This window comes from Peromyscus californicus, unplaced genomic scaffold (genome assembly GCF_007827085.1).
Source record: "Peromyscus californicus insignis strain IS unplaced genomic scaffold, ASM782708v3 Scaffold_17__1_contigs__length_78620276, whole genome shotgun sequence".
Taxonomy (NCBI): Eukaryota; Metazoa; Chordata; class Mammalia; order Rodentia; family Cricetidae; genus Peromyscus; species Peromyscus californicus.
In genome coordinates, this window is record NW_026294469.1 from 50,083,214 (window position 1) to 50,109,687 (window position 26,474).

Consider the following 26,474-nt stretch of genomic DNA (forward strand, 5'->3'; position numbering starts at 1 on the left):
GTGCGTGCTAGCCCCCAACAGACCTGCCGCTATGGACCTCGTTTTCATGCAAGTGTATATTGTATGTTTAATGATCTTTTACTGTGACTTACTAAGATTTTAAGGGAGCACATTTGATATAACTGAATATGGACTCTGTTAGTAAAGGTCTGAAATTAGAATCAGCTGATTTGAGGTTTTACATTTGAAATCCCTTCAGTTCTGAGGATGACCTTAAAGGGATAATAGTATGGAGTATCTGAGATCATTAATTAAAATAAACAACTTTATTTTTTTAAAAAAAAGGGAAGAAAGAAAAAAGAAATAGCAGCTGGGCTGCGGTAGTGCACACCTTTAAACCCAGCCAGGAGGCAGAGACAGGGCTACAAAGAGAAACCTTGTCTCAAAAAACAAAACAAAACAAAATGAGCATAGCACATTATATAGTAAACTGTATTTTCTAGGAAAATCTTCATATTCTTGAGTTAACTGATGTTTAAAATAAATGATATCTATTGGCAGCAGAACAGCATATTAGAGCAAAATTGTAAAGAAGAAATAGCACTAAAACCCTTAGGTAATTTCCTAGAGACTGGTATTTAGTGTTGTGTTTGGTCTTTTGAGGCAGGATCTCATCTCACCCTGTAGCTTAGGCTGGCCTCACACTTTGCCTCAGGCTCCTGAGCGTTAGGGTTACAGGCTTGGCCAACAATTTGGACACGGATTTTAGTTTTCAGAAAGCCTTTTCTCTCCTTTTGAGTGTTTTTTAACACATTGTTCCTATTGGTGTTAACAGAGAAACTAAGCCAGGTTAGGCTTTTAAGTATTTACTCCACTGTTTGCGGAGACAAAGGCTTGCTGTACATAGCCAGGTTGGCCCCATATTGTTTCAGAGAAGAATTTGTTTACAGACATCAAAATGTGAAAAAACTTACAGTCATTGGCCGGGCGGTGGTGGCGCACGCCTTTAATCCCAGCACTCGGGAGGCAGAGCCAGGCGGATCGCTGTGAGTTCAAGGCCAGCCTGGGCTACCAAGTGAGTTCCAGGAAAGGCGCAAAGCTACACAGAGAAACCCTGTCTTGAAAAACCAAAAAAAAAAAAAAACTTGCGGTCATGATTTCCAGTTCTCACAATGAGAAATTAAGTGATAACATTTGAGTTATTGGAGAGAAATTTTATTTATATACAGTATAGCACAGGACAGTTAAAGTAATTTTTCTTGAACAGATTAATCGTGTGTTGATACTACTCTTGTAATACTAAACTAGGCAAAAATATGATTCCTTTCCAATGAGGGACAAATAATTGAAGTGCAGTTTGGTGGGAAGGGAGTTGGGAGCTAATGATAAGAGGCCTTTCTGAAGTGTTATAAGAGGGCTGATGGAGTCATTTCTTCCATTACAAAGCTAGTCCAAGATTGAAGAATTTGTCCAAGGTCGGGAAGTGATGCAGATGGCTACAGAGTTGAGTTATGCTAGTGAGAGTAGTTATTAAGTGGCTGTACAGGGGGAAAGGGCTTATTACTCTTTTGAGCAGTGTGTTTAATCACTGTTTGTCTTGTGTCTAGAGAAAAAGTTTCCCTAGACAAAATATTTAAATGTTATAATATTAAGTGATAATGTTTTTGCATTGACTCTCCCTTTTCTTGTTTTGTTAGGTGGTATGGACAAGAAAAAGACTATAATGTGCTAGTCATGGATCTTCTGGGGCCCAGCCTTGAAGATCTCTTCAATTTCTGTTCAAGAAGGTTCACTATGAAGACTGTACTTATGTTAGCCGACCAGGTATGTAAACGTTTGACAAAAATAAAAAACAGAGAAAGGTTATTTATACAATGGCAACATTTCATAGACCAGAGTATTATAACCCCACGTGTCACTATTTCTCTTCAAAAAACATAAAAGGATTGTTTGTTGTCTTACAGTAGTAAGGTATGCTTTATAAATGTGTTCCTCTGGAAATAACTATTACATACAGCATTCTGTTTTTACTGTGTGTGGTGGCACAGACTCTTAGAATCTCAGCGTTTGGGAGGCTGAAGAGGGGTTACCAATGCAGGGCCAGCCTGTGCTTTATACAAGATCGTGTCTCAGATGAAGAAAGAACAACAGCAAAGAACTTTGGTTTTTTTAAAAAATAAGGTACCAGGGTAACTAAAGATGAAGTTTTAGCCAAATTGATGCTTAAAGTAATAAAGTTGGAAGCACCAATAGCATTGAAGCAACAGCAGGACATTTTAGAAATGCCTAAGTTTGCCTTTTTCTTTTGTTTGCCTTTTTTTTTTTTTTTTTAATGGTCCAGCCTGGCTTCAAACTCTCTAGGTTTACCACTGGGAAAATAAAGTAGAATAAATAGTCCCTTCTAGGAGCTTGAAGTCAAAAAGAGAAAGATACAAAAATAGCTAGTCAAGGTTCTGTGGTAACATGAGAAAGAAATTTGTTAAGGACTATAAGGCTTTTTTTGCAATATAGTCCTTAGCAATTATTCTTTCTCACTTTGTAGAGCAGGCTGGTCTTGAACCCATAGAGATCCACCTGCCTTTGCCTCCTGAGTGCTGGGCTTAAAGGTGAGTGCCACCACATCTAGCAACGCAGGTTTTTAGTCATTCACACTAGTAGAACAGGCCAAAGCCACCAAAGCTTGGGGCCTGGTGGCCAGCAAGCTGGAAATAAATAAAGGGCTTTATTGTTTTTTCATTTGTTGTTTTTCTAGTGCTGTCATTATAGATCATACATAATTGAAATACTGGAGTACTTGAGAAGTTATGAGTTGCTTTCTATTATCACTTATTATTTTTACCCTTTTTCTTTTTCAGATGATCAGTAGAATTGAATATGTGCATACAAAGAATTTTATACACAGAGACATTAAGCCAGATAACTTCCTAATGGGTATTGGGCGTCACTGTAATAAGGTTAGTTCAATGCTCTTTGCATGAAAGAACAGAGAATAGAATATTGATACGAATTGCTTTGATAAACTTTGAATCTTTGAAAAGCCATAGTAAATCGAATTTCCTGTAATCTGCTTAAGAGATTGTGCCAGAAGGATAATCAGCTAACTCTATTAACTTAGCAACTGAAATATATTCTCTCCAACTTATCCAACCGAGGTTAGTTTATTTATGTGAAAATATATAATTCCAAGGGCTTTTTAATGAGCTTTAATCATCTATTTTTAACTTGGACAATTGTAGTTTTCATTCACTTAAATAGTGAAAACATGTCCCTATAATCCTTCCGGAATGGTGACTCTATAAAGTGTGGGTTTTGGAATACATGTGCTTGTACCAGTATGGCAACCACTGACCTATCTGTCACTATGGCATTAACCCTTGCTGCCTGAGCATGGTTAATATTGAGAATTCTTAAGTCCTTGGATTGGTGTATTTAAAAGAATAACTTTTGGGCCTGTTTCAAAAGTAGCTTACAGTTTATTACTTGGGTGAGTTCTCCACCCCTCCTCCATGCTATTACAGGAGAGTACTGACCAGTGATTGAACATTCATATAGCAGAGTGAGTGATTATTGGGGGGGGGGGGGGTTCTGACAGTGGGTTCCATATATGGGGTGGTTAGGTTGTAGTGACGCATGATTGCAGTTAGAAACTAATTATATTGAAATTTTGTCTGCAATGCTTAGTTTTATTGAGTGAATTGCTTTCTTTATTCATTCAATGTTGAGCTCGGGCAGACAGGCAGCATTGGCAATGCACGAAGCATGTTCCAATCTGATGATCTCAGAAATTTCTCAACTTCAGGACAACTGGGGCGGGGGGAGCTTTTTTTGTTTTTTTGGAAGGAAACTTCCCATTTGTTAACCAGTTAGGGAATGTGGTGTTTTAGGTCTAGCTGTAAATGTTTACCTTTGTTTGCCTGTATGAATGCCAACTTGGAGCCATTATATTAGACCTGGTGTTGCTTGTTAATGTGAGATTAATGTTGGTCTGACCAAGTTCTAGGAATTAGATTTTTCACAGAATTTCATATATTGAAGGGTTTTTCAGCCATGTAATTTATCTTGCATCCCCAAATTGCATTTAAAGAAATATAGCTTCTCTCTTTGAAGCATCCAGGTTCTTAGTTATTATTCTAAAACCTGGTAGTTGGTTAAAAAAAAAAATTGGTCTTAATTTTTTCTCCTGCAGTTTTGGCAGTTTGACTCTTCTTTTGGCTATTTCCCAGCCCTCTTCTTCCTGTTTTCTTATCCTTAAACGCCCATTATCCCCCCGTGATCCCTGTTCTGCATTGTGACAGAGCAGTAAGTATACGGTTTTTGCCTTCACTTTAAACAGTGGTCTAGATAGTAACACTTCCTGCTCTTTCCCCGCTCCCTTCTTAGGAATAGTTGGTTTAATCCCGTAGATGTCTCGGAAAGTCCATGTTCCTTTTTTAGAATCTGTGTCCTCCGTACAGATAGTAAAATGATTTTGTGGCACTGCTTACCTGGAACAGTTTTCAGTTTTCACAGGACAGAAGTGAAGTGTTTCCTTTAAGATTCAAATAGAAATGTTTCTCTTCAACACTTTAGTGTTTTGTTTCTGTAGTTGGGTTTTTTTTTGGTGTTTTCTGTACTGTAGTTTGAAAGTGCCCATGTGTAAGACTGGCTCCTTCAGTCAGCTTGTACCAGAAGTTTGTATCCACAGGAATCAGGCTTGATGGGGTGGGGGCAGCTTCCGAGTTAAATTTCTTACTTGGAAATTGTTCTGAATTTGATATCTAGGAGTAGCCACTCCAATCTTAGTGAATTTGCTCATCTCTTCCAGTAATTGGCCCTGCATGCTTTAAAAATAAATTTTAAGGTGACTAAATGCCTTCTACCTCTTCCTTACTGAAGATTTTTCCCCCATACATTCTTTTTTGGGGGGAAGGGCAGATTGTGGTGTCAAAGATTTCAGCTCCAAATTCCCCATTTTTTACATAAAAATTACAGAGCCAAATGTCACCATTGCTATCCCTGTTTCAGACAGTGGCACAGTCCTAGTGGCATTAAGACCATAAGTATTCTAGAATTGAATGTTCTTGAGCACACGATTTTTATTTGGAAACTGAGAAGCTCCAGTGCTTGGTGGAAGAAGGATGGCATTTGGCTACCCTGTTCTTTCTCTGATGCCTCGGTGTTGCCTGTCTGCGCCGGCCATTGTTGCAATGTACGCAATACTGTTTGATGCACTGCCACCTCTATTGTCTGTTCAGTGTTTAGAATCTCCAGTGGGGAAGAGGAAAAGAAGCATGACTGTTAGTCCTTCTCAGGACCCATCTTTCTCAGGATTAAACCAGGTCTGAAACTGTCTCCTATTCCAACCTCAACCCCCAATTCATGTGCTTTTCTTTCTTATTGTTTTGTTTTAATTACTTTTATTTAATTCTGGAGAATATAGATCTTGCTCAAGCACCTCTTACGTTGGCATTATTCAGACATACTTGGCAAACATGTAACATTACTAAGATATTTTTGTGGCTTTTGCTTAAAACTTTTAAAGCTTAGAGAAAACCTAAATGAAAATAGGATAATGTCTTTATTTTAGATCGTTGACATTGATATGAGGAAATGCTGTTAGTTTAGTATTGGAACCTTTACTTCAAAATAAACGAGATAGACTAGCTTCAAAATGTATTTGGAGTTGAAGAGTTTAATGCACAGTTAAGTCTCATGTGCTCTAGTGACTGCTCTGCTCTGCTTTCCTTCCTTCCCCAAGAACCTCCCTCAGGTAAGTATAGGTCAGATTTCACAGCTAGTATTTCTCAAACCAGATCATCAGGTTGTCGATTCTTAGCTTCCTCCAAATGGTTGCTCTAGGCCAGGCGACAATGTATTCGTAACAGAATAGTGACAGTTTAAGGAAAAACAAACTGAATGGTCAGTGGCCATTAGTCACAGGAAGATAACTGAATATATGACCTGGTTTAGATTTGAGCAGGCTAAACAAGCCAGTATTTAATCACTTTACATTATCTTTTCCTTCTGGAAACTGAATTTTGTTGGTTTTTGGTTTTAGTTTGAGGCCTGGTCTCCTAACCCTGGTTGGCCTGGAACAGGCTGGCCCCATGCTCAGTCATCCCATTCACCTACCTCTGCCTCCAAGTACTGAGACTAAGGGTATATGCCACCATGCCTGACCCAGCATGAATTTTTATAGACAAAGGAACGTTTACGTTTACTTTAGGATGTGAATTTTGGTGCTTCTGGAACCAACAAGTCTGTAATTTTTGATACTACGTACTCTGAGAAGACAATATTGGCATAAATAACCAAAAATGAAGAAATATGCAATGCTGTGTACTGGCTTAATTCCCTAAATTACTTTTCATTTATTTCCTACATTGCCCCAGTTTTGATTTTGTATTCCGGTGCTTTCACTGCTGTCCAGGGGCAAGTTCCTCCTCCTCAAAAGGTTTCAGATACTCAAGAGTTACTTATCCCAACAAAGAAATGAGTGTGCTGGTGCATGCCTGTAATCCTGCAGGAGGAGGGGGATCACAGCAAATTCCAGGCCAGGACTCGTTAGTTCCATAGGGAGTTCAGGTAACCCAAGGAGCTGCATACTGAGACCTCTCCTCAACAAATAAATAACCCCCAAAAGAGCTTATTGCTGTGACTAAATCTTGGTGGGTAAGAGTGCATGAGTTTCCTCATTATAAGAAGAAACAATTTTTAAAAACTTACTAGCCTCATTTTTACTTATCCAGTCCATCTGTACATTTTGCTTACATTTTGTAGCATAACAACTTGATTATCTAAATGTGTTAATATTTTGTTTATATTATACAAGCTAGTTAGGTTGCAAATAATTGATGCAGGTCCTCAGAAAAATAGTTTGTCCCAATAATGAAAAAAATTGCCTGTGTCTTTGCAGGTGCAATCCTTACACTTAACTGGCACTGACTTTCCTTATTTGTTTTTATCTTCATGGAGTTTCTTGGAGCATTCATGGATTTAGTATTTGGCTTGGGGGTTTTTGGTTTTTTTTGGTTTTTGGTGTTTTGTTTTTTGCTTTTTTACATTTTTGTTTGTTTTTAATACTGTTTCCTCATTTTTGTAGAGGAAATAACTTTTGAGTACTGGGTTTCTTAAATCAAATCTTTGGTTGTTTACACAGTATCTGCTTATTGAGTTGCAAATGGAGATTTTTCTTTGAGTAGCAGCTGTCAGACATAATCCACATTAGCACACTTCCTCTTCTCTTTGAAAACTAAAGGGATTACGTATTCCAAGAAAGCCTCTAAGAGAGTCCATGACCTAGGAATTGTTTTCAGTGCCATGAAGCTATAGTTTGTTATTAGTTTTTCTGTTTTCAGTGTTATTCTGCAAAACTGTGTGCTCATTTACTACTAGTAAACTGGTGCTGGTTTTTATATTAAGAGGAGTGTGCAGTGTGAGCTATATGTATTAAAATACTTTCCCATATACCTAAATAACTTGATTGCTTAGGGAGTTTAATATTCGATTTACAAGGCTTCTGTTATCTATCTCTCACTAGTTAGTAATTTAGTCTTTTATAGTAGACCAAATGAAAGTGTAGGCATAATAGCTGGAAGAAACAGGGTTTGTTTGTTAAAACAGGCTCTCACTGTGTAACCCTGGCTAGCCTTGTACCCTCTTGTAGACCAGGCTGGCTTCGAAAGAAGAGATCTGCCTGCCTTTGTCTCCATAATGCTGGGATTAAAGGCATGTGCCACCACCCTTGGCATCTTAGCATGAATAGATGATTTGTTTACTTGTAACTTGAGTTTTAAAAGATTACGTTAACAGTTTCCTAAGACATCACAGCTTCCATACTGGTAGAAGAGACCCAGTAGTTAACAAAAAGAATAATAAAGTGTAGGTGCAGTTAGAAGAGACACAGTAGTCTCATGTGTTCACATGCACACAGATAGGCCAAGCTTGATAATGTGGGAGATAGGATCTTATTATAGCATAGAATGGTAAGTAGGGTTTTTTTCCTACAAAAGTTAAAACTTCAAATACATTGGTAAACAGGAATCGATTTTGTTACTTTTTCATCAAAAAATAGGTTTTCCTTTTAAAAAATTTAGTTTTGTACATTAAATTTGAATGACTTAGAAAACTGTGCTGTTAGTACTTTATTCCCTGGTTACCACGTAGATTATATAAAAGGAAACATTTTCTTCTAAAATTCTAATGTGGTTTTGGGGTAGCTCATTTAAGCAGATAATTTGTAAGCCACCTTAATTTAAATGCTATGCTTTTAATTTTTTAATTTTTAGATTAACATTTTATATTTTTCAGATACCTTGTGAAACATTGTAATGCATGCTTTTGTTTTTTATTATCTTAAAATGGTTTTTTTTTTTAATATCAGACTTTGAGGATTGTATTATTTAAATAATTAGCTTTTTATTAACATACTGAAGGGAGTGGCCTTTGTGAGAGAGAAGAGTCCCAGAAAGCTTGTGCATAGATTTTGGAACATGCTTGTTTTAACCATAAAAACAGCCTGTCAAATTTCATGTGGTAAACAGCATACTTGACAACTCTGCCTTGGGACATGTATATACTGACTTTGTGAAGACAGGCTGCTATGTGTATAAGAACTGGGCAGATGAAGTTATATAGTAAAGATAGATGACTAGGCATAATTGTGGGGGGTGTTACTTACTGGTGAAGAATAGTAAAGGCTTATTGGGATGTTAAATCTATTATCTGTTCTACTTATATTTCGTTTTGATATTTGAATATACTAATGAGTAAGAGACTGTTTAATTGAACAAGGTTAGAAACCTAATGTCTCCTTGTTTTTCTTTTAAAGTTATTCCTTATTGATTTTGGTTTGGCCAAAAAGTACAGAGACAACAGGACAAGGCAGCACATACCCTACAGAGAAGATAAAAACCTCACTGGCACTGCCCGGTACGCTAGCATCAATGCACATCTTGGTATTGAGCAGAGGTAAGTCTTTTCAAATCTGTAATGGAAGCAAGCTTTGATGGCTTTTCTTGAGTTTGTTTGTATGAAAATTTCTTAGTATCTTAAGGGTGCTTCTTGGCTGAGGACTAAGGAATTGCTTTTATTGTTGTATCTTTTGCTTTTAATAGTGCAGAGAAGCCACCTAAATTAATGGGGCTTTTTATTTTCTTTCCTGAAAGTTGTCTCTGGGGTAGAAAGTTAAATGTCTGGTATGGTTGACACATACCTGCAATCTTAGCTGGCACTAGGAGGCTGAAGCAGGATGAGTGTTAAGAATTCAGGGCCATTCTTGGCTATATAATGAGTCCACATTGTGAGACCCTATCTAAAAAAGGAAGGAATGGGAAAAAAAAAACAAAAGCCTGTTAAACATGGAAGTTGGAAACATAATTAGTATTTTGACATCTCTTTTCAGTTTAACATAGTACCTGCTTTTTAAGTGCTGATCTTAGGCACTTCAGTGTTTTATGACTTGTGCTTATCACTGTGGTTGGCAGTGTGAACCTGGGAGAGTGGATCCTTAAAATGAGGCAGACTAAAGTCTCATGCAATAACCAACTTTATTCAGAGTATCAAACAGCTTATACTCTGAGTCACATGAGTAATTTGTACAATCGCAAGGACAAGCCCCACAAAGCTGCATGTGGCAGAAACATGTTTTTTCCATGGAGGTATATAAACAAAAAACAATAGCCAGTTATAATGAATAATTTGAAGTAAACTCCTATCCCCTACACCTGGGAGGGGCATGAAAACACATTCCAAGAACAATGCCATGTTTTTGAAGAAACTGAGGTCACGAGACTCTTGTTTCCTTGGAGTTTTCTCAAAAGCATTTTGCAACCCCCTCGCATGACTCCATTTGTGGACCATGTTCCAACAACTTGAGTTCCAGAATTTGAGTTCCAGGGGTGATGAGGAGCCATGGGTCACTTTTACAAGGAAAATTCTGTAAGAGAACTGAGCTTAGTGGCTCATGCCTATAATCCCAGCACTTTGGTAGTCTGTGAGAGGATTGCTTTACCTTCAAATTCGAAGTTAGTCTCAGGACACACAAAAATGATGAGATTTGTAATAAACCACAATGCGATTGGTAGACTGTGATCTCTGTGTCTTCCTATTTCAGCACTTGAGTTTTCTTTTTTCTGAGTTCTCTTCAGTTTTTGGTTAGCTTTCCTTCCCTAAAAGAAACAAAGCAAAAAGTGCTGTGTCTTTGGGTTGGAAAGGTCATATGTGGAATGTAGGAAGAAAAATAGTAAATTTCTGAATACTCTGAGATGTGCTATGGTTGCATTCACCCAGGAACAGGTATTTCCTGTCACTGGATATTGTATAAGTGTGTATACACTTGTGAGGTTGGTTTGTTTGAGCCTTTCTAGAGGGGCTTTAGGAGTTGAAAATTAAGGCATCTCTTACTGCTTGTTTTTCATTATTCATTAAGACACCAAATAGTCTTTATCTTCATTGTGAGCATTTTTTCTTATGTGTACTCAGTTTTTATGTTTTCCCATTATCTGCTTCATAAAATACCATTTTCTTTTCTAGTCGCCGAGATGACATGGAATCTTTAGGATATGTTTTGATGTATTTCAATAGAACCAGTCTTCCCTGGCAAGGGCTAAAGGTAAATCAGACTCAAATTACTGGGGAGTGCTTTTGTTTATCTTATTTGAAGGAAAGATATGAGACGGATCATCCCAGAACTTGAGGAGTGGTGTGGGCCCAGTAGAGTCAGAGCAACCTAGGCAGCATAAGGAAGGGACCCTTCTATTGCAGAGGGGAGAGAGGAGAAGAAAGAAAACACCGTGGAAGGTGTCCTTTAAAGTATTTTCCAGATCTGAGGTTCAGCCAAAGTTAATTTGCTTTTGCCTTTAATTTGGGGGAATAAGTTGACCGTTTGAGTAAGAAATTAGTTAAGAGTAATTAATTTAACTAATTAATTAGTTAACCCTGAAGGCTCATGTTCTTTTGTGCTAGTACTCATTGGTGACAACTAGCCTTATCTAGGTTGAAGCACAGGTAGGCTTTGGAAGTTGAGCTGTGCTTTTGAATGTATGTTAATAAATCATTGGTGTAGAATTTAATAGCTATTTTGAACCTTTAAAGGAAAATAGTAAAATGCTCAGTTCTTTTGTGAGTAGCTTTATCCAATATGGACTTGATTCCATGTATTCTCTACTTAGCTCTTACCTACTGACTCTCTAGTACATGTTCTTTCTAGTGAGTTCAACTACTGCACTTTTTTTAAGTATTAAATCCATCTTTGCACTCCTTTTTTTAACAGGCTGCAACAAAGAAACAAAAATATGAAAAGATTAGTGAAAAGAAGATGTCCACTCCTGTTGAAGTTTTGTGTAAGGTAAGGAAGTATACATGATGAGATTTAAAAGTAATTCCCATGGCCAGGTGTGGTTAGTATACATCTTTAATCCCAGAACTTGGGAGGCAGAGGCAGCCTGGTCTAACACAGCAAATTCTAGGCAGCCAGGGCTCGAGTAGTAAATAAAAGTATGGGCTGGAGGGACACACCTCTGGTTAAGAGCATGTGCCATGCCTGGTGTGGTATTGCACTTGTGCCTTTAATCCCAGCATTCCAGACTCAGAGCTGGGGCTGTGTAGAGACATCCTGTCTCAAAAAAAAAACCAAACAAAAATAGTGTTTGCTGCTCTTTCCAGGGGATGCGAGTTCAATTCCCAGCACCCACATTGAATGTAGTTTATAACCTGGTAACTCCAGCTCCAGACACTTTTTTGGCCTTTGTCCTCTCTGGGCACAAAGCATATATGAAGCAGGCACAGTGCACATATATAAATAAGTATAAATCTTTTTAATAATTGGTATAAAGTTCAGTAGGATGGCCCAGTGAGTAGACACCTGCTGCCAAGCCTGATAGCAGCCTGAGTTTGATCCGTGAGATAAGTGGTGGAAGAACCAACTCCCACAAGTTGTTCTCTGTTCTGTGTGCGTGCTATAGCACATATATATCCATACAAAGACATAGTACACACAAAAAGTAAGTCAGAAGTAGTCACGTTAAAAAAAAAAGCAAATCCTACATTAGCAAAAAGACAAAAAAATCAGTTGTCTTTGTTACTGCCCTCAGAAAAAGTTCTGAATTGTGCTATAGAAAAAGATGATTTCTTTCATAATTGTCTTAGGGTTTCTATAAAGCAATTTGGGAAGGTTTATTTCATATTACAGCTCTCAGGCCACACTTCTGTCTCTTGAGGGAAGTCAGCAGGGATATAAGTCTGTAACCTGGAGTAAGGAACTGAAGCAGAAGCTAATAGAAGGCTGCTGCTTATTGGCTTGCTCCCCAGGGCTGGCACCATCCCCAGTTGAGAAGAACCCTCCCACATAAATCATTAGTCAAGAAAATGCCCCATGAGTCAGTCTGGTGGGAGCATTTTCTCGATCGAAGTTCCTTCCCAAATGACTAGCTTTTGACAAGGTAACAAAAGAAACTAACCAGGACAACATTTTGTATACTATAGAGTGAGTACATGGTGAATTTGGCTTAAATTTATGAGAAAACCAGGCTATAGTTGTCTTAATTGTCAAAGCTTCCTACAAAGTACTGAAACAACATTATATGTTTCCTTTTGCTTGTATTTCAAAACTTTTAACTTGGTGTTTTTGCTTTTCACTCTTGTTTTAAATATTGAATTGATAGGGATTTCCTGCAGAATTTGCCATGTACTTAAATTACTGCCGTGGACTGCGCTTTGAGGAAGCTCCGGATTACATGTATCTGAGGCAGCTATTCCGCATCCTTTTCAGGTCAGTTGTTAATCTCGAAGTGGCTGCAGAGGCTGAAAGATGGCCTAAGTGGGGCATACTGCTCTCGGAGACAAGTCAGATTTGGTCCCACCACTCACATTGGGCAACTCATGTGCAGATCCCCCCCCACCCCCGACCCCTGTGTGTGTGTGTGTGTGTGTGTGTGTGTGTGTGTGTGTGTGTGTGTGTGTGTGTGTGTGTGTGTGTGTGTGTGTGTGTGTTTACATGTACATAATTACAGATAATGTTGCCCTGTGCTGGTGATTGCAGCTCCAGAATAACTCCTGAATCCAAGGCTCGGGAGTAACAGGCTATGAGGTTGTATGTCCTAAGAATGTCAGAAGCTGCACCCATCAAATCTCACCAGCATGACTGCTTAAACTAAGGAACGCTGAGAGCAAGAGAAATTATTCTCTTCTCTAGGGAAGAGCATACCAACTGGTTTTATCTGATACTAAGTGGTCAGCCCTGAAAACATACATAATATTACACATAGTGAGCAGGTTGTACTCATGGATGCAAGAGAGAGTTTGTGTGTGTGTGTTGTACAGCAATAATTCGTGAAAAATGGTCCCCCCCCCAATCAAATGAAATCAATAAGGCAGCCGAAATGCTCTCTCAAATAAAGAAAAGGAGGGAGGAAGGGAATGGCCGAGGGGATGGGAACTCTAGGTGTTGCTCCCTCTCTGGCAGCCGCCTGGTCTTTTTTTTTTTTTTTTTTTTAAAGCAAGGACGTGTGTATAGGCATTTTTGGAGGGAAGAAAGGAAGGGAGAAATTATGTAATTACATTAATCTCAAAATAAATAAATTTTACAAGTAAGTGATTTTTAAAAAATCCTTAAACAGTAATTTCAATGGTACAGAACCCTCTTCTGTGCCAAATAAGAAGGCATTAAAAGACAAGTCTGGTGGCACCTGTCTTTAATCCCAGCACTTGGGAGACAGGGGCAGACATGGATCTCTTGAGTTCCAAGCCAACCAGTACTACATAGAGAAACCTTGTCTTGAAATTATGTGCTCCTCCCTCCCCCCAAAAAAGGAAAAATAGAGCCTTAAAATACAGAGTCTGCCAGAGGTCTACCAGAGACTCCAGCATTTCGGAGATAGAGGCAGGAGGATTGGGAGTTCAGGGCCAGCCGCTGTACCACAGCTAGTTCAAGGCTAGACATTATCCTGCCTGTGTTTCAGATTCTTAGAAGAAACTAGCAAGTAATCCATTAGTCCCAGAAATGATGTCCCAAGGTATTAGCACCACCTCGTTCACTGGCTGACAGTTCTCTCCATGCTCCCTAGGAGTTCTGAATGAACCTTTCTAGGTAATTGACAGCTTGAGTCACTGTAGTTGCTAATTCTGTTTTCTTACTCCTAGTATGCCCTTTTGGAGAAATTTGTATTTTGATTTTGTTTGTTTTTTAGACAGGGTCTCACTCTGTAGACCAGGCTGGCCTCGAACTCAGTAGAGCTTTGCCTTACTGAACACTGGGGTTAAAGGCTTGTGTCACTATGCCAGACTCCTTTGGAGACAGTTTAAAAGGCAGTTTCTATTTAAAAAATTACTATATTTTTTTAATCTAGTACATCAGAGTAATTAACATTTTCCTTTCAGTTGTGACATGTGAGAAGTAATTATTTAAAGTTGCTTAGAAGAATCGTAGAAGTTACATGCTTATGAGAAAATACTCTAGAGAGACCCGTCCTGCTGTCTTGAGACGTGAGTAGGCTGTTGCTGGACAGTATTATTAAGAGGTTACCATGCCTTTGCTCTTCCAGGACCCTGAACCACCAGTATGATTACACGTTTGACTGGACGATGCTAAAGCAGAAAGCAGCACAGCAGGCAGCCTCCTCCAGTGGGCAGGGTCAGCAGGCCCAAACCCCCACAGGCAAGCAAACTGACAAAACCAAGAGTAACATGAAAGGTTAGTAGCCAAGAACCAAGTGACGTTCCAGGGAAAAATTCAATACAAATTGGGTAATTCATTCATTTCTAACAGTGTTAGATCAAGGAGGTGGTTTTAAAACAGAAAATTTGGCTTTGTATTTAAAAAAAAAAAAAAAAAAAAGACGTCCTTGGAAAATTTGACTACTAACTTTAAACCCAAATGTCCTTGTTCATATATATGTATATGTACTTGTATATACATATATGTGTGTATATTATATCATTTCTCTTGGGATTTTGGGTCATTTTTAACAACTGCATCTTTTTTACTCATTCATTAACCCTTTTCCAAAATAAACATTTGATGTTGGGAATATGGTATTGCCAATCAATCCAAAATCCTAGACCTAACACTTGTTGATTTTTAATACAGAATCTGGTTAGCCATGGTATTTTGACTGACTTTCAGACTAACAGTGTTAAGATATTTGTATATTTTTTGTTTGCATGTTAATGCTGTAGTGTTTACTGGGAGCTGTGAACGTGATCTAATTGTAAGAGGCGAGTCCTGGCGCTGCCTTCAGCATGTCTTCTGAAGTCACGAATTCTCTCTGCCAGTGAACTATGACAGATCGTAATTTCATGATGATCCTTCAGGAGTGCTTTATTTAAATGCTAAGGAACTTAGGCACTAGAGTTCACTTACTGTGGAATTGAAGTCTGTACTTAGAACTTGTCAGTTGAAGATAACTGAGGCAAGTGCTGATAAACTGCTAGTCTGTCTGTCTCTGTCTCTTTCTGGCACTTTGAGTGCTTCTAAGGAGTAGAACTGTTAGAGCACAACACCTTTCTCTGTTCCTGGTGCCTTAGAGTTCAACTCCTGCTTCCGTGTCACTGTCGCCTTTCCTGGGGCTTACTGCCACTACCTGCCTGCTTTGTGCAAGTGGTGGGCAGGTAAGCTTTGCTGTTTGCTTTTTAAATTTTTATTTCTGAAAGACTGCTCTAGTCTGAATGTGGTTTTCAGATATTAGTATTCTATATTTTTAGTGTTGATTTAAATAATTCTTAAACTTAAAAATAGATTCTAGGCCAGGTGGGGTGGCGAATGCCTTTAATCCCAGCATTTGGGGGGGCAAAGGCAAACAGATCTCTGTGGGTTCCAGGTCTGCCTGGTCTTACAGAGTGAATTCCAGGACAGCCAGGGCTTTTTTAAGAAAGAAAGAAAGAAAAGCTTCTAGTATCTGAGGCACATTTGAAGCAATGGAATGAACTGATGTCATCCTCATCCCAGCAGCTCAGTAAAGTTGGGGGCTTCCTTTCTGTGCTTCTGTATTTGGGAAAGAGGGATTTTAGATGATGAGGCCTGAGCTAAAGAGCATAGTGGATGCTCAGGCTGTTCAGTCTCTGTACCTCAGTTGGGACTTTGATGCCTCATTTGTTTCTTAATATTGTGTAAATAGTCTTGTGTGGAAGTAGGGATCAGGTATTTGTGAGAAGTGGTTTTATTGTTGAGACGAAGGCAAATAGAGCCTCTTAACTAAGATATTAAATAACACCTATAATATATTTGCTTTGGTCATGAAATGAAGCCCTTTTTTTTCTGTTTGCCTAAAGCTCGTTGGGATAATAGGATTCATCACAAATTGCAGCTGCTAAAACTAAGATTGAAATCTCATCTGGCCTAGAACATTTTTCTTCAGGCATTCAGCAGCCTTCAGAAAGAATTATCTTAATTTTGACCTAATTTCATTGTTCTAATATACTATGTGTTTCTTACTCAATAAACAAGCAGAATTTTTGTCCTGCTTTGTCTAGGTATTAAAGATGAGAAGTTGGATCCACTGAGTTAGTATGTTTCCTTGAAAAAAAAAGTGATTAAACTTAAGTTTAAGCCTTCTTCTGTATCGTAACTTTTTCATAAAAGTAACTTAAAATCGTAAAACAGTTGAAAATATCTTTAGACACAGTGGTCGTGCAAATTATTACATGTACATGAACTTGTAAAATAGGGATTTTTCAATAAATAATAACATTGACTGCTTTTAAAGGTACATTTCTAAGGCCAGGTTCAGTGACATGAGTACTTACAGTCTTAGTTACTGGGAGGCTAGGACAAGAGGATCGCTTGAGCTCAGGAGTTAATGGCCAGCTTTGGCAATAGGAAGAGTTCCTTCTTAGAGGGTGGGTGGGTAGAATGGGTTACCAAGAGGTTTTTTTTTTTTTTTTTTTAACCTTTAGCAAAATACTGCTTGCTACTCAAATAAACCAGTCTGGGGCAGGAAAGGTAGCTAGGTTGGTAAATGCTTGCTTTGTGAGAATAGGACCTGAGTTCAATCCCTAGAACCTCTGTTTAAAAAGCGAGCAAGGGCCAGGCATGGTGTGGCACACGCCCTGATTCCCAGCACTTAGACATAGAAGCAAGCAGATTTCTGTGAGTTTGAGGCCAACCTCAACATAGTGAGACTGAAACCGTGTCTCAACAACAGTGCTAGCAAGCTGTAATGTTTGCTTGTAAGCCCAGCCCTAGCTAGCAGCGTGGAGATAGGCAAAACCTTGGGACTTCCTGGCCAGCCGGATTAAGCCTAATCAGTGCACTCCATGTCCCAGAGGAAGACCCCAGCTCCAAAAGGCAAAGACATCAGAGGAACAACCAACAAGATTAACTCCTGACCACCACACACACACAGATGCCCAATAAGCTATGCCACTATACAAAATACAGACAGGAAGGTGGACTTAGACTTCTTACACATCTGTGAAATTAGTGTCCATAACAGAAAGCTCAGAAAATACATCTACCTAAGGGTGGCATGAAATAAGCATGAGGGAGTTAGTCTTAGACCCTCTGCCTCTCACAATATGTAGGTTGTTAGTGATTTCAAACTCTAAGTAATAGAGTGTATAAAACCATAGACTTAGTTTCTGCTATTACAGCTTTTGATTTCATGGAATCTTCCCATAATGGTAACACCATGTTATTTCTCTCTGCTCAAAAATTATAGAAAGTGGCTGGGGGTGGTGGCACATGCTTTTAATCACAGCACGTAGGAGGCAGGAGGGTGTATCTCTATTAGGTTGCGGACTGCCAGGGCTTTATAGTGACCCTCAAAATGTAGAAGATACTCAGAGTATACATTATAACTTTTTTTTTTCCTTTCGGTCATAATCTCAGATGCTTGCATGTCAATGAATTCAGTTTCATAAATCTTCAGCAAGCAGGCCTCCATCATAAAGGTTCTCTTCTGGAAAGATCCTCTAAATGTTTACTGGTATATTTTTTATAGTTTTGGGTTTTGTGGGAGTTTCTGTTTTGGTTTAGTTTTTTGTTTCTTGGCAGTTGCTTTAAGCGTATGTTTCTTTCATAGAAATTACAGAAAGTTCTAGCCCCTCCCTGAGAGTGTTCAAGTGTTCTTCCAAACCTTGCTTATTTAGCTAGTATGTGCTTCTCCTGTAGTAGGTGGATCTCTGGTCTGATAAATTTGCATTTAGGCCTTTCAGTCACTGCTTTGCAAAGCTTGCAAAGCCAATCGAGACCAAGAGACAAGGATTTTCCCTAATGTCGCTTAGATTTTGTTTCCAATGCTGAAGTGCCCCAAGATTGAACTTTTTGCTTCTATTTGTGTAGCAGAGAGAAGATAAAAGCTTCTCGCTCTGAACCCTTGACAATCCATTTTGCTTGGTATTCTACAACTTTATGTGATTCTCAGAAAAATACTTGTTTATGACCTAGAAAGGGCAAAGAAAAAGGAAATAGTTTATGGATATTTAGATTCCGTTAATTCTGCTGTACCCACAAGTAGCTGAGACCGTAGAATGACAAGTCTGAAGGTGGCCTTGGCCTTCAGAGACTTGAAGTGTTTTCCATCACATTAACCAGCCTGTGTCAGTGGTCCCCAGCAGCTACAGGGCTTTGCCATGTGTAGCTTAACCTCTTCTGACATCACCAACTGCTGCCAGGACCACAGCTGATAATTCAGCAACTTAACCCAAAACAGGGAAGGGAAGACCTTGCGATACCTGGAGAGACTGACCTACCTTGAATACACTCTGTCCAGAGAAGACCAGGGAACTGAATCTTCGCTGAAATCTGGGATTTCCATCGGCTTTTTTCATTGTGGACAGTAAAGCTGGAGAGATTGACAATCCAAGAAATGAAGATGACAGTGCAAGAGACCTCTCAAGGCTTGCTGGGCCTGCTAACCTTCTGCTCAGGTTCTGTGATGACTGTCAGAAGGCCTGGAATACTGCCAGTGTTGCTGAGCCTCAGCGCTACGTAATGGCCGCCATCTGCCAGTTGGGATGGATTCCTTTGTAACAGGTATGTTCAACTTAACAGCTATAGCAACTGTTAGAAAATGAAATCTGAGTAGAGAAGACAGTCATCAGATTGTTAGTCTGGTGCTCCAGTTCAAGGATGAGTTGACCTGTTACATACAAATTACCAGTTTGTGATGGAAAATCCTTTCATCTTTCACTTCTTTCATTTATCGAGTAGAGCAGAGTTAACAGGGTTGTTGGTTTAGTAGGATGTAGTGGGTACATACATACTGGCTGCTTAATTCAAAATTCACCTAGCTTAATTTTAACCAGAAGACCATAGAAAAATGTTGGAAAAATTACTTCATATAAGTGACATTGTATGTTGATTATTGAGTTGAAAATAACTTCAAACAGTTTCGTTCTTACACTGTGGAAGGAGCCTAAATTTATAAATGTATAAAGCTTATTACTGCATAAACATCCTTTAACTGCATGGTGGCCCTTAATTATAATCCCATCAGTACAGAGGTATGTAGAGGCAGGAGGAACTGTCTGAAAACATAACTACATCTGTTTAAAATGGATTCTGGCTCTATCTTTTTAAAAAGTTGGGTGTGTTTGAAGTGAATTCATGAGTAAAGATACATTTCTTGTAGGTTTCTTTTTGAGAGGATAATGTATGATTGTTGCATAAAATTAAAATAAGCACTTTTTTTTGTATTTGAAGACTTGAAAAGAAACTGAAATATAGATCGTCACTTCATGCACCTTTGGTGATGGTCTTCCTTCTCCCTCTCCTATAGGAACAGAAGAGGTTCGTCCCTCGTTTTAACGGGTGAACTAGAAGAGCCACCCAGACTGCAGGATTTTCAAACCAAACCAAAGACTAAAGCACACTGCAGAAGAGTCCTTCGGAGTGATGAGAGAGTGAATGTTGGCGACCTACCACAGTGTTTCTCCTTCTGGAGTACCTCAGAGAACAGCTCATTGGAGGATTAGATACCATTGCTCTGTCTAGCTGAAGAACTAAATCTGGATTGGACTGCTTTATTCTACCAGGAATATTGTTAGGCTCATCTTCAACCAATCCCTAGACAATTGTAACCAGAGACTGACCGTCCACAATGAGAGACTTCTGACCTAGAACTTCCCTGTTATTAAAGAAATCAAGTTGTCTTGTATTTGGCTTATAGTTTGTTAGTGACTGGTTTTCCACTTCAGACCTGCTTGTGTGGAGGTGTATTCAGTGTAACAAAGTACTAAAATAGAATCACATAATGGAAGCAAATTATTATAAAGGGAGGGAGACCCTGGTTTTACTAGCTGGGAAATGGTTGTTTTTTACAGTATTTATGAAAAACTTTCATGCTTAAAGCCAAATACTGATGGGATAAAGGTCATTTCTGTTTAGCTAGTTCATAGTTTTCTTAATTTTGATAGCTTCTTAGCCTGTGCAATTGGAATTAGACCCCAGGTGTGGTCAGGTTTATAGATATAATTAAGGTTTGTTTGATAGCCTTACTGTAGCTGGGGAGGTGGCTCAGTAGCCAAGAACACTCAGCACAGAACATGAGGACCAGCATTCAGATCCTCTAAAACCCTGGAGATGGGTGGATATAGTTGTCTGTCTGTAATCCCAGCACCTGAAAGTCAGAGACAGCATCCCCAGAGCAAGCTGGCCAGATTGTGAGCTCCAGGTTCAACAAAAGGCCCTGCACCAGTATATGCCATAGGGAAAGATACCACCTGATTTCACATCTAGCCTGCATACAAGTGTGCCTATACACATATGTACCCACACACAAAAGAGCACATGTGCGTAGCACAGTTTGGTTTTCAGTTTGCCAGTGCTAGCTCCTCATAATCTTTATTTAGTGCTTGCTTTCTGTGCGTTTATGATTATGGAATTGGTGTTTGTTACATACACCAATTCTTAGTTCTTAGTAGATACTGTGGGAAGGGGGGGGGGTGCACATCTTTGCCTTCAAAGCTTAGGTGTATCTGTCAAATACATGAGGATGTCTGGTTTTCCTCCCATATGAAAAGTTCCCAGTTAACTGGTGAAAGAATGCGTATCAAAAAAAAGATGATTATAAATGCTTAATAATAATGTCTTTTCAGTTTTAGTCTTAAAAACATTTGTAATAAAGAGTAAGTAGTAGGAGTATTTTATAAGTCCCACGAAGCCCAAAGGAAATATCCCACCAATGGTTGAAAAGAAAAAAAGGAGCAATTTATTTCTGGCAAAAATGTGATTTTTCTGTAGTGGTGGTGGTTTGTTTTTGATTTTTATTAAAGAAGTTAAATGGTCAGAAATGTAGTTTGATCATCTCAGGTTTGGAAGGGAAAGAGTGGCTCTTGCTTATGGGATGTTCAGGTTATTAAGAGGTGGGTATGTTTATGCTATCTCTAGCCATAAAGACACGCCAATAGAACCAACATCCTTATGCGGAAGCCCTGACTTCCACTTGGGGGTGGGGGACTGTACAGCAGGCTAGGACAGGACAGGGGGTAAAAACGGCTAAAGCATTATTCATTTCTAGTTCACAAGTCAATGAGGAGACCTGATCTACTGAACGCAACAGTGGAGGTAAAGAAGTATGAAGAGGAGTGTGAGGTTTTTGTATACAAATCATAGTTCTTGGAGATACAACACAAAGTTATGCTTGAAATGAATTCATTAACCGTTACTGTTGATATGTAATCTCTGTCAGAAATGATATACACGGTAGTTTGTGCTTCTGATCTAGTTAGAAGCACACTTGAATTGTTTCAGTAATGTTTCTCATTTGCCTGTTGGGTGTCTGAAATAGCTTGTGTTCTGGGTCTGAAAGAACTGGGCATCCTCGTTTGGGTGGCTAGCCACTCTAGCTTAGAGTTGGATGCTGAGGTTGTAACTATGACTTCTGTCTGGGTCATTCAAATGGGGGAAGGGGGCGGGCAGTGGCTTTAATTAGAGTCATGTACTCTCTTTTGAAAGGTTAGACTTGGTGATTTTCAAGATAAAAACCAACAGCCACTAAAACGTGATTATTGTCCTATTTCTACCTAATTTGGGGAGTACTTGTAAAAGTGTTTAAAACTTGTAACATCCTTTTTCTGTTTCATTTTTTGATAGGTTTCTAGGCATGAATTGAGGAAGAGAAGCAGCAGAGCAGATGATTGGAGCAGCATTTGTTTCTCCCCAAACTAGACATTTTAGCTCATATGTACACTAGCCAGTGGTTGTGGACAACCATTTACTTGGTGTAAAGAACTTCATTTCAGTGTAAACTGGCCTAGGCAGCATTGCTGATGCTGGCCCTGAGCTGTAACCGCTGTAATTGTGAATATTAACTGAGGTAGTGAAACATGGTGTCCGGTTTTCTATTGCATTGTTTTTTAAGTGGAAAAGTTTAACTAAATGGTTGACACACGAATTGGTGGAGAAATTGTGCATATGCCAATTTTTTGTTAAAACCTTTTATTTTGAACTATACTGCTTTGAGATCTCATTTCTGGAGAACGGCATGAACAGTCTTCAGCCACAGTTGTGATGGTTGTAAATGTTCACAATTGTGTGTTCTTAGGGTTTTTCATCCCTGGGGTTTGCAAGTTGTTAACTTAAAACATTCTCTAAATGGTTGGCTTCTTGTTTGCAAGCCAGCTGATATGGTAGCAACCAAAGATTCCAGTGTTTGAGCATTTGAAAGACTCTGCCTGCTTACCTGTGCTAGAAATAACAGCATCTAAAGTGAAGACTTAAGAAAAAAACATAGCGACTACTAGATTATCCTTAGGACTCTGCATTAACTCTATAATGTTCTTGCTATTAAAAACGCATATTTGTCACAGAAATTTAGTTACCGTCTTACAACTGAACATGTATGTGTGTTGCTTAGATAAATGTAATCACTGTAAACATCTATATGATCTGGGATTTTGTTTTTATTTTGAAATGGGAGCTTTTTGTTTACAAGTTCATTAAAAACTAAAAACTGTTTCTGTAAGGAAGTGAAATTTTTTTTTAAACGACAAAATGCCTTGCTGACTCAACATGAAGTAAATCTCCCTGATTTTTTTGTTTTGATGTATGATTTGAGACAGGGTCTCATTTTGTAGCTCTGGCTGGCCTAGAACTCACTATATAGACCAGGCTGGCCTAGAACTCTCAGATCCTCCTTCCCCTGCTTCCCTAAAGTCCTGGGACTAAAAATAAGAGCCTCCACGCCCAGCTTCCCTCATTTTTTGATAGACTACTTCAAGCCATTTGTTATATTCCTTTGCTGTGAAAGGTTTTTGCTTTGTTTTTTTGTTTTTGTCTTGATCTGAAGAGAAAGGAATTCTTTCACTTTCTTTTAAATGACTCACAGGCACATTACCAGTTCTGCATCTGCCGTAACTGTGGCATTGACTCTTGCGGCCACTGTGGCCAGCAGATGGACTGATTCTGAATCAGAGTGATGAAAGTGTTCAAGGCTTTAGTAACCATGTTAGAAAACCTTTTTCTTAGAAACCTTTGTGAAATGGCTGTACGAGTGTCACAGAGTGCAGTTAGAGATGCTGACCCTCTAGGCCCGCTTCCTCCCAGGCTCTCCTGGCCGCTTTTCTTTTTTCTTTGATGATTCAAGCAAAGGGGGAACTTAATTGACAATAATTCTTTAAATGGTGTAATTTATTCATTTACAGCATGTCAGGATAAATGAAAAGATCATTTGTCTGAAAATGCTGCCAGGAGCCTATTGTGTAACTGTAGGTATTTTGTAAAATAATCTTGAATTGTAAATTGGCACGTGTTTGGTAAGAGTGTCAGGGTTGATTTGTGGTTTTCCTTTTTTTTTTTTTTTTTTTAATTTGAACAGCAATAATTTAATTCCATGATGGCCACATTCTGTCATCAAGTTGTGTTAGTATCAGAAGGCTGAAGAAGTCGCAGTGAGGTGGCGCTGGTGGGTGGCAGCCTCTTTCTTTTCTAGCCATGCTTGTCAGTTAAGGTATTTGTTTCTTGACTAATAAACCCTTTGATACTTTCAGCCAGAAATCAGTCTCATAAAGCTATTTTTGAGTATAGTTTGTGTAAGATAAAACTGTTCAGCGTTGGTCATAACTCTCCAGGCTGAACACCCTCTCTAGCAAGATATTTTTCAGTGCTTTTATTTACTATGCACTTAGACTATGCACTTTTTCTGAAATATTTTTGTAACACTTTTTTGTATTTTTGCCATTTGAAAAGGTTGTGGTGTCATTGGTCTGTCATTAAGTTGCAGGTTTCAAACTGCTGTTAGCTTTGTGAATCAGAATATAGAAATGTTTTTGTTCTGGTGTACTTCCGTCCCATCTGCAGCTGGAGCTGGAATCCTATTGATCCTCTAGCTGCCATTCATTTTCTTCACAGTTCACAAAGAAGAGCGTGAAATTCAGTGAATGCTGTTACTAATCCTGTCTGGAAATGAATCTCATTTCACCAAAATTAATTATGTTTTTCCACTAAAATGATGGTCTACGTTGAAGACACATCACTTTGAAGTTGGAAGACCTCGCCACTAAAGGCTCCACAGTGGCTGACTCAGCTGAACTCTAGGTTGCCACTCTTTTCTTTACTCACTCCACTGGGTGATGCAGCTTTTTGAAATGTTGGGAGATGGCCATTCTAACTACTGTTGAATGTCAATGTTTTGGGAAGGTACAATAAGAAAATAAAGAAGAATATATATGAAGGGGGAGGCTGGTTGTCTCCCATATGGCTGTGCTGCATATGCTCTTAGAACCCACAAGTGGACATAGGTTTGCCTTTGCTGTGATTTCCTCTCTGCTTTAAGTCTATCGTATTGTAAATATTTCAGAGTGTACTGTAACAGGACATGAATTGTTATAAATCATGAACCATGGAGATGGTGTAGTTTAAGCCAGTAGGCTGTTTTCCCTGAAAATTGCTGGGATAATAAAGAATAGTTTATTGTAACTCAACTAGAATGAGCCATGAGGATTGCAAAAAGGGCTGTTGAAGCATCTTTAGCTCACTTGAAGATTTTGCAGCATCCGATATAGGTATGCTGGGAGTGGCCCTCTTCCAACTAGTCTTTGATTTCTTTTTTTGAGTTGTTTGTTTGGGAGGGGTGTTTTTGTTTTGTTTTATTTTTGGTCTTTCTGAGCCAACCTGGTTTGTGAGGTGATGACCAAGATGTGAGGATGTCTGTAAGACGTAGCAAAGATCAGAAATAGGATCAAGATGTGCTGTCTCGTGTGTGTGTGTGTGTGTGTGTGTGTGTGTGTGTGTGTGTGTGTGTGTGTGTGTGTGTCTCGGCAGCTGGGCGGGGCGGGGGGTATTTCCAGGGCTCACAGTGCTATCCCCGGCCTGTTTGTTGCCTTAAAGTGCCACTGATCCGTAGTAACTTCATTGTGTTGTTAGAGCACGTTGAGACACTTCAGTAGTGCCCAAATACTTCGTTCTTCCCTATTGGAACCATGTCAAGTATAGTTAGTATATGTTTCAGTGGTGAAAATTGTTTGATTAGCAGCAAATGGAACCTGGAGCCTTGTGCCTGCCAGGCAAGCATTCCACCACTACCATTTACTATATATACTTCAGAATCAGGCAAAGACCAAATAGGAGCTGGTCTGCAAGTTTTCAGAATACTCAAAAGTGAAAAATGAAAATGTTGGGCAGTCTAGGCCTAAGCAAAGGTGGCACACACCTTTGAATCCCAGCACTCAAGGAGGTGGGCAGATCTCTGGAAGTTGCAGGCCAGCCAGGGCTACATGGAGAGACCATGGCTCTTGGCAGTATCTGATTTTAGCACTGACTGAAAAAGAGAGAAGGGGATTTTGTACCCTCTCTGGTGCCAGAAAGGAGATCTCAAAGTGCAGCTGTCAGAAACACAAGGCCCACTTGAATGTTTAGGAATGGCAGGGTCTGTGCCAGTTAACAGCAAATACTAATGGTGAGTCATTGAGCAAAAGTCTGACCATCTTTCAGAAATGGGAGAAAAGTTCTCTCTGGGATGTTAACAAATAAAAGGCCAGGTGTGGAGCGTGTGCCTTTAGTCCCACCCAGGAGGCAGTGGTGGACCTGTCAGTTCTGCATAGCACCTTTCAGGTTAGCAGGCTTTAGAGAGACTATGGTGTGTATACCTGCGATCTCAGTATTCAGAAGTTCCACAGGCCAGACAAGCCTGGTCTACAAAAGGGGGGGGGGGGGTTGGGGGGAAAGATCCATTTTCAAGCTGTTGAGGTAGTGCTATCAATTTTTAGTCCTTGTAAATCTTTGACAGTGAGATAAAAATGGGAAAGTTAGACCTGCCCTTGGCGCCTTCTCAGTATCTCAATAACTGATTATCAGTGAGTGCTATGTTGGTCACGACTTGATTTTTCCAAACCTTTAGCTTCATTATAAAGTCCTCTTACATGTGATGGTGGTGAGGCATGATGTTGGAAGAAATGGTCTGTCCATCCATCCTGTGGCACACACACACACACATACACCTTGTCCTGAAACTTACTCTAGACCAGAACTCAAGAGACCCACCCACCTCCCAAGTGCTGGGATTAAAGGCCTGTGCTGCCACTGCCCAGCTTCTCAAAGTTCTTAATACCTTTGATTTGGATTTTCTGGGCTGGTCTTAGCCTCTTGGGCTCAAGAATCCTCCACTGCACACTGTAGACAT

General features: G+C 39.3%; 1 protein-coding gene and 1 long non-coding RNA gene across 4 annotated transcripts in view; both read left to right on the forward strand.

Moving 5' to 3' along the window:
• Window positions 1–24,777, forward strand: part of Csnk1a1 (casein kinase 1 alpha 1) — a 37,443-nt gene extending 12,666 nt beyond the window's left edge. Inside the window, exons 3-11 of one of the 3 annotated variants that reach the window (XM_052742272.1) lie at window positions 1,638–1,764; window positions 2,796–2,894; window positions 5,175–5,258; window positions 8,750–8,889; window positions 10,453–10,531; window positions 11,192–11,266; window positions 12,582–12,688; window positions 14,460–14,608; window positions 21,950–24,777. In XM_052742272.1, coding sequence (XP_052598232.1) covers window positions 1,638–1,764; window positions 2,796–2,894; window positions 5,175–5,258; window positions 8,750–8,889; window positions 10,453–10,531; window positions 11,192–11,266; window positions 12,582–12,688; window positions 14,460–14,608; window positions 21,950–21,957 — 868 coding nt within the window. In that variant the 3' untranslated portion in view covers window positions 21,958–24,777. The remainder of the gene's footprint in view (window positions 1–1,637; window positions 1,765–2,795; window positions 2,895–5,174; window positions 5,259–8,749; window positions 8,890–10,452; window positions 10,532–11,191; window positions 11,267–12,581; window positions 12,689–14,459; window positions 14,609–21,949) is intronic. The other 2 variants (XM_052742273.1, XM_052742274.1) reach the window with 2 other exon arrangements.
• LOC128112879 (uncharacterized) lies at window positions 14,615–20,012 on the forward strand. Its single transcript, XR_008219215.1, has 2 exons — window positions 14,615–18,889; window positions 19,635–20,012. It is a non-coding gene; the product is annotated as an uncharacterized LOC128112879 (long non-coding RNA).
• Window positions 24,778–26,474: the final 1,697 nt, after the last annotated feature.